This window comes from Cibotium barometz, chromosome 27, assembly GCF_041138505.1.
Source record: "Cibotium barometz isolate CiBa-2024 chromosome 27, ASM4113850v1, whole genome shotgun sequence".
NCBI lineage: Eukaryota > Viridiplantae > Streptophyta > Polypodiopsida > Cyatheales > Cibotiaceae > Cibotium > Cibotium barometz.
The window spans coordinates 17,056,531-17,069,551 of record NC_141072.1 but is presented as its reverse complement, the minus strand read 5'-3'; the positions used below and the strand labels follow the sequence as shown (position 1 = coordinate 17,069,551).

The 13,021-nt window shown below is 43.4% G+C and overlaps 2 protein-coding genes across 3 annotated transcripts in view; one reads left to right on the top strand and one right to left on the bottom strand.

Annotated features, from left to right (window-relative positions):
* Positions 1–1,339: 1,339 nt before the first annotated feature.
* LOC147623110 (uncharacterized) lies at positions 1,340–4,164 on the top strand. The gene has a single exon (XM_086821172.1). It carries the CDS (start codon positions 1,952–1,954, stop codon positions 3,962–3,964), a length of 2,013 nt encoding a protein of 670 aa, XP_086677298.1. The 5' UTR covers positions 1,340–1,951; the 3' UTR covers positions 3,965–4,164.
* A 4,196-nt stretch (positions 4,165–8,360) lies between these two features.
* DRL1 (KTI12-like, chromatin associated protein) overlaps positions 8,361–13,021 on the bottom strand; it is a 60,176-nt gene continuing 55,515 nt past the window's right edge. The window contains exons 5-9 of one of the 2 annotated variants that reach the window (XM_086821170.1): positions 9,543–9,628; positions 9,326–9,438; positions 9,192–9,242; positions 9,000–9,086; positions 8,361–8,899 (exon numbers count right to left, since the gene is read on the bottom strand). In XM_086821170.1, coding sequence (XP_086677296.1) covers positions 8,729–8,899; positions 9,000–9,086; positions 9,192–9,242; positions 9,326–9,438; positions 9,543–9,628 — 508 coding nt within the window. In that variant the 3' untranslated portion in view covers positions 8,361–8,728. The remainder of the gene's footprint in view (positions 8,900–8,999; positions 9,087–9,191; positions 9,243–9,325; positions 9,439–9,542; positions 9,629–13,021) is intronic. The other variant, XM_086821171.1, reaches the window with a different exon arrangement.

Sequence of the window (13,021 nt, the reverse complement as noted above, 5' to 3'; positions counted from 1 at the left end):
AAGCCTTATAAGACTACATTCACAATGATGGGAGGCACATTTGCCTATCGGGTTATGCCCTTTGGACTAACCAATGCCCCTACAACAATCTAATAGAATGTGCACAGCTTTCAAGGATTATCTACAGAAGTGGCTGGAAGTCTTCATTGTTGACGACTTATGTGTTTACTATAAGTGCAAGAACCACCTAGCTTGCTCAAGAAAAGTATTTTAAAGGTGTTGATTGTATTGAATATCTTTGAACCCATTGAAATGCCAATTTTGGATTAAGCATGGTATTATATTGGGACACATTGTGTCTAAAAATAATATCTCCACTGACGAGAGAAAAGTGAAGTTGATCTTGGAGCTTCCACCACACGAATTTTAAGGGAGAAAAATTATTTATTGGGTACTACAGAAGGTTTATAATATTCTATGCTAAGACTGCACGACCATTGTATTGACTACTTGTAGTCTTTGAATGAACCGAGGAATGTCCCTAAGCATAAAGAAGGCCTTAGCAAGTGCACCAATTTTGAGACCCCCTAATTGGGGCGTAATCTTTCATGTGTATATTGATACATCAAACTTCACCATTGGGTGTGTGCTAGCGCAACCAAGGGAGTACAAGTTAGACTACCTTGTTTGTTTTTTGATAGTAGGCAACTAAATGAGGTGTAAATGAATTACACTACCATAGAAAGAGAAGGGTTATCCATAGTATCATTAATCCTGCCGCTCAGAGAACCCAAGCCCGCCACATCATAGTAGCCATTGATTATTTCACCAAATGGCCAAAAGCTAGAGCTATGAGGTCCACTTGCTTATACTTTCATGTAGCCTCACTGTTTGCACAACTAAACACAAACATACATAGCTACAACATTCTAAGATGAAAAGGGTGTGGTTAAACATAGGCTTATGACGAACTAAACCACAATGAGAGACACCCAGATAAGTGAACAACGAATAGATATTGGCTTCTGACGAACTAAACCACAATGAGAGAGACACCCAGATAAGTGAACATCGAATAGATATGGGATTATGACGAACTAAACCACAATGAGAGACATCCAGATAAGTGAACAATGAATAGATATTCACTTATGACGAGCTAAACCACAATGAGAGACACCCAGATAAGTGAACAATGAATAGATATTGCTTAATAGAAATAAACTAAATAGCACCCACCAGCATCATGCAGATTCGTGATACGCAGAAGTAATGTAAACACATGTAACAACAATTCCGTCGCGACAGATTTGTTAGTGGAAGTAAGAAAACAGCTCTAAAGAATTCAATGTATGATTGAAATATTTCAATCATACATTGAAGAAAACAGCTCTAGAGAATTCAATGTATGATGGAAATATTTCAATACTCAAAATTTTTCAAAAAGCTCAAAATCACTACCCCCTCGTTTAACCCTCACAATGCCCTCCTAAAGGCAGGACCAAATAAGAGACATATGAGCAGGCTAACAGAGGGATGGGCATGGCGATGCTCACAACAGGTGAATTGAAAGCCATTTGCACATCCGTGTTTGAAGCTCGCCTGCTTTATTTTCGCTCCCAGGTAAAAGCTCTCCATTTCGGCTTTTTCTTAGCTTTTCCTTTCTCGCTTCAGCTCTGAGATCCCCATCGCTTTGCTCGCCTGCTTTTTTCTTGCGATCTGCTTTGGATTTGTCGAGTTCGAGATTCGTTTTGCTTTTTTCATTTTCTGGGTTTCTTTTGGTATCTTCTTGTTTCTGGTTTTCTAGGGCTTCTGCTTTTTCTAGTTTCCTAGGATTTCCTCAATCTGCTATCTGGGGTTCTTACATGTCTTTCTAGGGTTTTTATTTCTGCTTTGCAAGTGCTTCCCATATTGGTGTTTTCTGTATAGTTTCCCCTTCAGTTTTCTAGGGTTTTTACTGTAGTCTAAAGTTTATCTTTCAGTTTTCCTAGGGTCTTTCTGCTTGTCTTGCATGGCAAACATCCTTGCAATTCTGTTTGTGTTCTCTTTCCTAGCCCTAGAAGCACAGGAAAACACAGTTTACGGTTTCTATGGGATGGAATCTACCTTGTCTCAAGCTCATATTGATCCATCGGCTCAGAATGATTCCTTTCTGTCCCTGTCTCCCTCTCAGAGAAGGCTTCTTGGACAGAGTGGCTCCTTTGAGATACATAGCAAGATCAAGTCTCTTTTGTCTTTCGAAACCACGGTCCCAATCACTATAAAACTGGTAGGGTTTTCAAGTGAAGACAGGAAGCAGTTGGAGAATCAGTTCACTCACTACATTGATGTGGTAAGCAGAGATGAGAAGGTCAAAGTTGTAGGGGGGGATTCACATGAGCTTGTCGTCCGGACTAAAGCCTCTGTGATAGTTGAGCCAACGGCAAGACAACTGGCTGATACAATCTATGACGTCATTGCAAGGCAACTGGAGAAGCCATCCTCTCTTGCAAGTGCAAATCTGAAGCCAGTTGATTACACTGTGGTTGATGAGATTATCAGAGAAGACCTACCCAAACCAGTCACTTCCTACACCATTTACCTTCTGAATCTGCGAAAGCAGGCACGGTCATATGCATACTCTTACAACTGGAGGGAGCCCTCCCCTTCTTTTTCAAGATGCTTGGGGAGCATCTGGACTGGGAATGACAGGTACATCTGGGTAGATCTGGCAGCAGGCCCTGTTGAGTATGGTCCAGCTCTCTCCGGGGAAGGCCTCCTGCCACGAGGGGATGCCCATCCTCTGGCCACCCTGCACAGCAACAGGCAAGGACAGAAGGCCTTCATTGCAGACTTGGCATCTCTTGTATGGAGTGCAACACAGATGCTACTCGCCCCCCCATTGCGTGTTCCTGTGCATTTCGAGACTGATCTGGAGGTCCATTTCATCCATATTCAGGGCTCAGAACAGGAAGTGGACCTCAAAGGCTTAGATTGGGATCTTGTAGAAAGCACTTTCTCACAGGAAAGCAGAAATGGTCTGCTTCTGCATAGGCAACATTTGAAATTCCGCCACCATGTCCTCAAGATGTCTACATGTTCTGTTTGTGTGGCTGCAGTATCCCGATCCTTGCGATCCTATACATCCAGGTTTCATTTTGAGAATTATACATTGATTGTGAGTGATTACCTGGACTCCAAGCAACTGCACTGGGCACTGCGGCATTCCAAGCATGATCTGCTTACCAAAGCTGGCATTACACACTCATCTGCAGCCCGAGTTGTTCCTGTGTATGTTTTTGATCTCGATCAAGACAGGCATTTACTTCTAGATCGCTATCATCAGGCTATGGCTTTCAGGGATATGGTGATCGCAGTCCGAACAAGGTCCTCTCAAGGTGTTAGTGATTATACATGCAATGGGCGCCATGTTGTTTTGCAGAGTCGACACATGGAGCGCCCGATTGTTGGGGCACTTTTGCAGACGCTCTGGGGAGTGACTCCTACTCATCTTCGCTGGAGCACACAACACAATAGCTCCATTGTTGACTATACATGGGGTGTCGGCCAGACACCATTTGGCCCCTTTTCAGACATGCTCTCTCTGTCATTTGTGCAGAAAGATGCAGCGCCCAGAAACACTCTTTTTACCACACTGAACAATTCAGTATCCAGTGCTATAGACATGCTTCAATCTGTGAAGGCTCATGGAGGTGAACAAAAGCTGTTAGGTCCAAAAAGGCATGCAGAGTTCATGCAGAGGTGGAATGTTTTCTACTTTAAACTTGAGAAAGCCATGTCTGCAATATCCCATTTTGACTTTGACACTGCTTTGTACTTCATGAAATCATCAGACCATGATCTGCTCAGGTTGCATAGGCTTGTGTATGATTCTGCCGCTGAGCTGCAGACCACCTTGGTCTGTTTCAGGGACCCACCATTCCCCTGGAAGTCCATTGTGATATCAAGTTGTGTGCTGGGCATGGTTTTATACCTCTGGATCAAAAGAGAGAGACTCTTTTCCAGTAAGAAAAAGCGATTCTGAATAATTTGGAGGTAAAACTGTCTTCATCAGTTTCCTGGGACTGGTTTTAATCCACCTGCCTAGAACCTACAAAACTTTCAAGACAGTTGTCTTGTATTTGCAAATACTTGGCAAATGAACACTGGCTTTTAACTTAGAAAGAGACTGGGGGCAGTAGGTCTCATTCTCTGAGAAAGTAAGCTTCAACTTTGTTTTACCAACAGTTTTCTACTGATGATGTCTTGATAACCAATGTGTAGTGAAAACTTCCTAGTTTGCACAGCGTTGAATATTGTGTTGCTGAACTGCCTTTTTGGCTGGTACTGTGTGAACATACCTGCGCATAGTTGTCATTTCGTGCTGGACTTTATACATAGACATTTACAGTAATGTATTTGCATGGTATTTTGTCAACTTAATTGATTAGCTAAGATTAGTTCTAGGTGTGCTAATTAGAACACATCTATTATCTATCAATTTTGATGACAGCCAGACTTTGGTTCATTTCATTTGTAGTGGCAGTCGTCACCATGGGTAACTTTTGCAAGGAACATCTTGGTTCGTTAATACTTTGTGCAGCTGTTTCTGATTGCCATTTGGGTGTATGATCATGGGCTTCATCTGCTTATGTATTCACCTCTGTTTGGCTTCTAGAGTTGTCAGTCTTTCAAACGTCTTAAGATGAAAAGTCTTATGCTCCCATTTCAGACATTTGTGAACCTTATTTGAATTGATGTTCAGGTTTCAGGCATATGCAAGTTTCTCATGTCTAGGTGTAAATAGAGATTGGTCAGCAAAACCCTCCCAATTCTTTTCTAGTCAGCCACTGTATTTCAAAGCATTTTGGTGTCCTACTGTTAGTGATTGTTCAGTGTTACATGCGGAAGCTCTGAGATGCTTTTTTTCAGCCGTAAACACCATCTAGCACATGCTGACGCTAAAATGCAAACAGAAGGGAGAGAGAGAGAGCTGGAAATTTAGTATTTCATATGGTAACTTTTGCATGGAACATCTTGGTTCGTTAATACTTTGTGCAGCTGTTTCTGATTGCCATTTGGGTGTATGATCATGGGCTTCATCTGCTTATGTATTCACCTCTGTTTGGCTTCTAGAGTTGTCAGTCTTGCAAACGTCTTAAGATGAAAAGTCTTATGCTCCCATTTCAGACATTTGTGAACCTTATTTGAATTGATGTTCAGGTTTCAGGCATATGCAAGTTTCTCATGTCTAGGTGTAAATAGAGATTGGTCAGCAAAACCCTCCCAATTCTTTTTTAGTCAGCCACTGTATTTCAAAGCATTTTGGTGTCCTACTGTTAGTGATTGTTCAGTGTTACATGCGGAAGCTCTGAGATGCTTTTTTTCAGCCGTAAACACCATCTAGCACATGCTGACGCTAAAATGCAAACAGAAGGGAGAGAGAGAGAGCTGGAAATTTAGTATTTCATATGGTATAAAAAGGTGCATAAATCCTTGCAGCCATGGGCTGCCTTCAATGAAAGGGTATTAACCCTAATCTAGGCTCACTCTATGATCCAGCCAAGCCGAGGGGCTGAATCTTGAAAACGATTAGCACTTTGGCTATTTATAGGCCTTTTGGTGACCAAGTGAACTAGCCGATTGCTGGTCGGCCAGCTCCTAGACATAATAAATCATATGTTGCAGCCGACTTGTTCCTCCTCTTCTGTCCTACTGGTCGACAGCATCCTTGTCCTTCATTGGTCAAACCCCCTTACCAAAACAGCAAACAATGCCCCAAATTTGTGGTTCTAATCCTTCTTTATTTGGCTGCACTCTAGGATTAGTCTTGAGATTAGCATGTACATGTGTGTGCACATGACATCCCTCTATGCTAAACTTGATGACGGGATTCCAATCTGCTTCTTGGATGATTGTTATCATCCCATTCCATTCCCGCAGTCCCTCTGCCATCCTTCCTACTCTAGCAACCTTTTCGTTGAATGCCGAGCTCGGTCTCCAAATCCACTCTTAACTTTGAAGATCTATGCATCTGTTTCAACCAATCCCCAATCCGTTCTTGCCCTCTCTCTGGACACCATCTTGGTCTTCATTCCTGAGAAATGAGTCTAGCACTCTCACTTTACCCCTTGGAGGATCATCCTTCCTTCGAACCGTTGCCTGAAAGGCTTTCCCAACTCAGGGGATTGCGATCCCCTTTGGGCTTTGTGGAACACCACCAACCAACCTCCTGGGAGTTCTTCTTGGTCTTGTGTTCCTTGCCTTGGGCCTCGTACTTGTGCACTTTCTTGTACCTTGGACCTGTACACCTTCATATGGGATTGAATCAATGTTTAGCCTTGTTGAGCTTGATGCTTTGATACCAATGTTACATTCGGAAGCGCTCTGAGATGCTTCTTTTAACCCTAAACACCATCTAGAACATGCTGATGCAAAAATGCAAACAGAAGGGAGAGTAGAGAGAGAGAGAGCTGGAAATTCAATATTTCATATGGTACAAAAATGTACATACATCCTTGCAACCGTGGGCTGCCTTCAATGAAAAGGTATTAACTCTAATCTAGGCCTACTCTATGATCCAGCTAAGCCAAGGGGCTGAATCCTGAAAACGATGAGAACTTCAGCTATTTATAGGCCTTGTGGTGACCAAGTGAATTGACCCACTACTGGTCGGCCAGCTCCTGGACATAATAAATCATACACTGCAACCAACTGGTCCCTCTTCTGTGTACTAGCCGACAGCATCCATGTCCTCCATTGGTCAAACCCCCTTACCAAAACAACAAACAATACTCCAAATTCATGGTTCTAATCATTCTTTAATCCTCCTTTATCTGGCTACACTCTAGGATTAGTCCTGAGATTAGCATGTACATGTGTGTGCACATGACATTCAGCTAATATATGAAGTAACAATTTGCCTGTAACAGTCTGCTTGTTTCCGAAGTGAAAGTTGGTTTTATCTTCAATTTTGAGTCGTAGCTGTGGTCTGTAAGAGCAAGAGACGAAGTCGCAAACTACTTCACAACAATTTTTTAAAGAAGTTCAAAATATATCTTATTCAGTGGTTCCTTGTGGCACCTCCACTTCAACAATGTCCTTGGCTACCCTTACCTCCCATGCTTCTTCGTGTGATCCTTTGCTTTCATTTCTCATTCCTGCCTTGGAGCCCTTGGGCTTACTTTCTTCTAATGCAAGCTCCAACAGACAAAAGGGAATTGTGAAACTAACTGCTGAGACAATACAACCTCAAGATGAAATAATATTGCCAAAATATTCTCTGTGCATGTCACAACCATGCCTTTAAAAAGCCTTTTAGTAAAAGGTAATTTTGGCATGCTTAACCTAGACTACAAACCCAACATGATAGGAGCCCACAAGTTGACAAGTTTTCAATATTACGATTCATACATTTAGCTCATTTCTGTTTAAAGAGGATCCAAAGACTACTTAATAGTAAAATTTTAATACAACATGGTGCTACTTCCTCACAAATAGCACTCAAAGACCATGCAATTTGTATTTGTCTAGTCTCATATGCAAGGCTACATGATAATAATGCACTTGTCAAAACACCCCTAAGAAAGTGTGATGTAAGCTTTTTGTAGTTGCATAAATTTGGACTCTTCTGAGTGTTACAAAAGACTTGCGGAAAATTTTAACCAGAAACACATTATCATATCATTGGTCTCCGTCTTCATATCTACTAATTAATGTTGTGTACCACAAGCCATGTACTCTCTTCTAGAAAAGACAGAAGGCTATTCCTTATATCCTGTTAAGTATAGGGAGACTAATGGAAAATCAGTGTGTTCGAGTTTTAGTATTTTTTCGTTCTTGTGAAAACTCCAAACTTATAGGCCATCACAACCAGTGGTCTGCATCCCTAGAATCAAGTCAAGGTTGGAAAAAATTACTATGTTGTGTTAAGGCCTCTTTGAAAAGATTCATCACAATTTTGTGTGGTGACAATGTTGACCAACCTCAGGTGGGTTATTGACAAATGGGATTTTCCCTTATGCTTCATTAACTTTTAAAAGGCACTCATGCACGTGAAAGCAATCTGACTTTCAAAATGCATTGTCACTCTTGTGATTCAATAAAGAGGCTTTAAACCAAAAGCATCATTTCATAAGTAACCACAATATTCAAATCTACAAGACTGGATTCAGAAAAAGGACACTTACAAATCACTTTCGTAATTGATTGAGAACTGGATAAATTTCTAATCAAATGTATTACGAAAACAACAACAACAATGCACCTTGGGCAGCCCAATTGAAAGCTCAAGATGCAACATCTAAATATACCCCATTTGACGACAAAAACACACTAATGTACTACTTATCTACATCTATGTGCTTTAGACATCATGGCGCCAATAATCATACCACTTTCTTGCCATTAAGCAGTGTTCATATGTAGACAAAACATGTGTGTTTGTGAGTTCCAACAACAATAACTTCTCTATGAAGTTTACAAGATGTCCTCACGAGATGGGAACTGGCCTAAGTATCTTGTAGGGATACTTGCCGTTCTTTCTTTTTAGAAAACCTCTTGTTCTGCTGTGAAGTACACATGCTTCTCTTATCATTTGAACAATCCACTGGATTGCTCATTGTTGGGCCAAGACCCGTGCATAATTTCCCACACAACATTATTTTACACATGAGGTCTGTAGAGACCACAAAGACAACCCCAACCATGGAAAAATGCCACAAATCAAACACCATTGCAATCATGATGGCATAGGTTGCAACACTAACTGTTCCCTATCTTGGCATGGAAAAAAGGCCCACTTTTGCACTCATCCAGATGATGAAAGCTCCCTGTTCAAGTAATCAGCAAACATTCTCTTAGCACTTTGGGCATCCGAGGGCGGCGGGGGCCCAGAAAGACATGTTTGTCCAGCAAGTTTAATAAAGGTTCTTCTGTGTCGACGAAGTTCTGGCAGTCCAACAGCCCGTTGCATATTGATGTTCATAATGTAGCATTAAGGATTATCAATCTATATGATGCTATCGTGACAACATAGACAACTCCTCTCCAACAAAAGCAATCGAGATGGAAAAGGATATCAAAGGTATGCCTTCCCCCACATCAACTCTCCCCATGGCACCACCTAGACCTTGTGCCTGGGCTTCTACTAGAGTGCTGATAACCTCCTGCATTGCAAGGAGTTGATGTTAAAAATGATGTTCACATGGCCTCGAAGAATTAGAGGAGATTATCTGCTGAAAAGAATGCATGTCAAACTATTATATACATACTTGGGTTGCACGGTCAAGCTCATACAATGAATTTGTCTCTGAGGCACGTGCCTGTAAGACGTCTCCTTATTAGCACGACCTGTTTAGCAAATACAGGACAAAATAACTTGACAAAGGGAATAAACGCTGCACACGTTTTGAGTGGCCACAGTTGGCTGAAGAAAGGATGTTCTTCCTGCATGCTCGGTGGCACCCCTTATAAATGCAACCGCTTCTTGAACCACGGAGGTTGCCTCACTGATGTCTTCTGCATGCAGTAAAAACCAGGCACATTACTAACCATGGCAAAAGTAAAAGAGAGCCATTTAAAAGATGGGAAGTCCACCTCCAATAGCAATTTATTAGCCATACCTTCTCCAAGCTTAAGATGGAATAGTGGTGAATCCCAACGATTTCTCTTATCTGGCTCCTCAAATCGCCTCATTAAATCTTCAAATCTGCTTCACCACACAAAAGACAGACCATTTTGTGTTAACGCTGATAGTCGCATCATGCAGTTGTCTTGATTTAAATGTGCAAGTGCACTGCTTATGAATATTTATTTTTTATTTTTCCCAGAAAAAGATCCTTCTATGAGTTAAAAACAAACATCTACCCATGGGGGACTACAACCCTCCGTAGAGGTACAACCCTCCATGGAGGTGGAATGCTCAAAGAAAAGAAGGGGGTGCTCCCTCCATGTCTGGCTGCTCTTGGAGGGAGACTACATCCTGGGGGGAGGGGGGGAAAGCCTCACTAGGGCTTGTAATGCCAAGTGATATCCCCATAGTGAGGAAGGGATACTGCTCCAACTATGTAGGAAGGCCATATGGCGTACGGTCAAAGTTTCCTGCCAATCGATCTTTTTTTTTTTCCAGAAAGGAGACTTCTATTAAGTATGAAAATTTTTTACAAAATGGAGATTTCACACCAAGACAGGTGGAGATCTCAACCAATCAGGAGCCCTGTGCTGCCTTTAGGGTCCCGAGTGAAAGGACGTGAAAAAGATACCAATGTCCCACTCTCTCATAAATTGGCCGCGCTTCCTCTCCGTAGCCCTCGAAGATCCCTGGATTCTGGCCTAGGTAGCCATGATGGTGTGAATAATATCACTCCAAATCCTGCAAAGACATTGAGAAACAAGAACGGGAGTACCCTCAATGGCCTCGGTGCATCTAGCCTTCCAGATATTCCAAGCTGAGATGCTAGCAATAATCTCCCAAGAGCTGTCTAACCTCTGTGCCGGAGGGACTGTGTGTGAAAGTGGCAAATCCTGAAGACAACACTGCCGAGCAACTCCTTGCCTAACCATAATGGCCAAGCTCCTGTCAGCCCCCTCGAATCTCAGCTAAGGCCCAGACTGTGTCAACCAAATGATAGAACCAAAAGAAATGATAGCATCCCTCTTAATCCTACCAAAGAGGTGTGCAACTACAGACCAAACCCTCTGTGCTTCCCTGCATTCCCATAAACAATGGTAAACTGCCTCCGAAACTCCTGCACATCTAGGGCATGCAGGCAAGCACTAGTAACTGACCTCCACTGATTGGTGGCCAGACAACCATGAAGAGAAACCCAGATAAAGGAGGAAATCTGTGGCTTCCTATAAGAATGCCAATCTCCGCCAAAAAACCCTCTGAATGTCAGTCGAAATGCCGTAAGATTCCCAATGGGGTCTAAGAGTAGGGACACTCTGAATGTGTCCCAAGATAAGATGTCTCGCATTCCGCACCGTATAACTGAAAAAAGACATGCTTTTCAAGGGGTTACAAGCATCCTTCCACACCCACTCACCGAGGTCCCAATGCAAATGTCTGATAGGGCAGCCACCATACAACCAAAGGCTAACACTCTCTGTGATCATCCCAGGGGGGGGGGGGGCGGGGGGTCAACAAAGACGTGCTTCCTTAACCTTTAACAACTCTGACTGGACGAATCTGGGGGCCCTCAATAAGGTCCTGCACGTCACATCTCTCCATCTGTCATCCATCCTGTACAGAAAAAAAGACCGGTACATCATCCTCCCTAGGCAAGGGGAGACCCATAACCTGAAGAGGAACACCTCTCCCAAGAAAAAACCCCAAACCAAGAATGATGACGGTCTTCCAAAAATGATCCAGTAATCCAGTGGTTGGGAATGGCTGCATCAATCTGTGCAATCCTCCGACTAGAGCCTCTCAAATGCTGCGCGAGATCCAATCTCTGTACCTTGGTGAGGCTCTGAAATCTCTTCCAAGCCAACACTCTGGGGCAAAGGGTCTCCCAGCCAGCCCAAAGAATATGCATAGCTGCCCCAAGAGGCCTACCATGCACATCTAAGATCAAATCATTCCACAGAATGGACTGCCGGTTACCTTCCTCCGCTGAACGCGGGGAGATGTGTACCAAAAAACTCCTCAGGCAGTCCCAGGCCCGTAGGAGGGACCTAACCAGGGGGGATGAAGGGGAGCGGTGAGCTGCATCCGAAAAAATAAAGCGTGAGCTGAGAGTCCAGTCACCTCCATGAACAAGGACACACTTCGTGATTTGCTGCATCAGAAAGTCCTTCCACGGCTCAGTGCCTGGAAGAAAGCCCCTAACAACCAGCTTACACAGCAAAGCCTTACATTGCACCTCAGGGTCAATGATATTCAATCCCCCTTCTTGCTTAGGCCTGATAATGGTTTCCCAAGCAACTCTAGCCCTGGTGTGTGCATTTCCATCGAGCCCTGACCAAAGAAAGTTCCGAATAAGGCGACGAAGCTGGCCAATGCAGCCCTTACGAAAAATCTAGCACGAAGCGATAAACCAAGTCGTGGCTAGCAAAACTTGGTTAACCACCAAAGCTCTAGAGGCCAAGTCGAGCTTCCTCCTACTCCAGTGATGAAGTTTGCTTTTAATGCTTAAGAGCACTGGAGCAAGCTGTTGTGCAGGGGAGATGTCAACGCCCACCTGACAACCAAGGTATCTGGAAGAGCATCCTCTCTCAATCCAAGTAAAACCAACATCTGTACCCCAATTTGCAAGAGGAGAATCACTGATCCAAAAACCAACCGTCTTATGCCAATTGATAGAAGCTCCTGCTGCCAAACAAAAGACCTCCAAGGCTGTCCGGAAAGCACATAAACAAGCATGTGAAGCCTCAAGGAACAACACCGTATCATCTGCTAACTCAGAGTCCAAAAACTCAACCTGATACCCACAACACAAGGGGCAGCCCGAAGAAACTTGCTCATAACCTCAACTACAATGAGGTACAGTAAAGGGGCGAGGGGACAGCCCTGCCTCACTGAACGGGAAATCTGAAAACGCTCACCGTGCACCCCACAGGCTAAAACAGTGCTATGTGCCTCCCTGTATAGGCAAGACACACCTCTGATCCAGTTTTGGGAAAACCCCATGTGTGCCATAGTGCCCTCCAAAAAATCCCAATCCACTCTATCATAAGCTTTTTCAAAATCAAGCAAAAGAATGGCAAGAGGCTGCTGACTAGACTTTGCCCACTCGACAGCTTCCCACAAAAAAAAGATGTTATCAAATATACTCCTTCCTTGGAGGAACCCATTCTGGGTATCATGGATAGCCCTTTGGAGAATCGGCTGCAACCTTATACTCAAGGCTTTAGCTAAGATTTTATATGCAGATCCAAGGAGGGTGATGGGCCTCCATTCCTTGATGTCAGTCTTGTCCCCACTCTTGGGGATAAGGTGAATCAGCCCCTCCGTGAGGTATGGAGGCATCATACCCGACAACCACATTTCCTGAAGGGCAACAATGATAGCATCTCCAATATGATCCCAAAAAAGAATAAAGAAGGCGGGAGAAAGACCATCGTCCCCTGGGCATGAACCACTGGAAAGAGCATGCAGTAC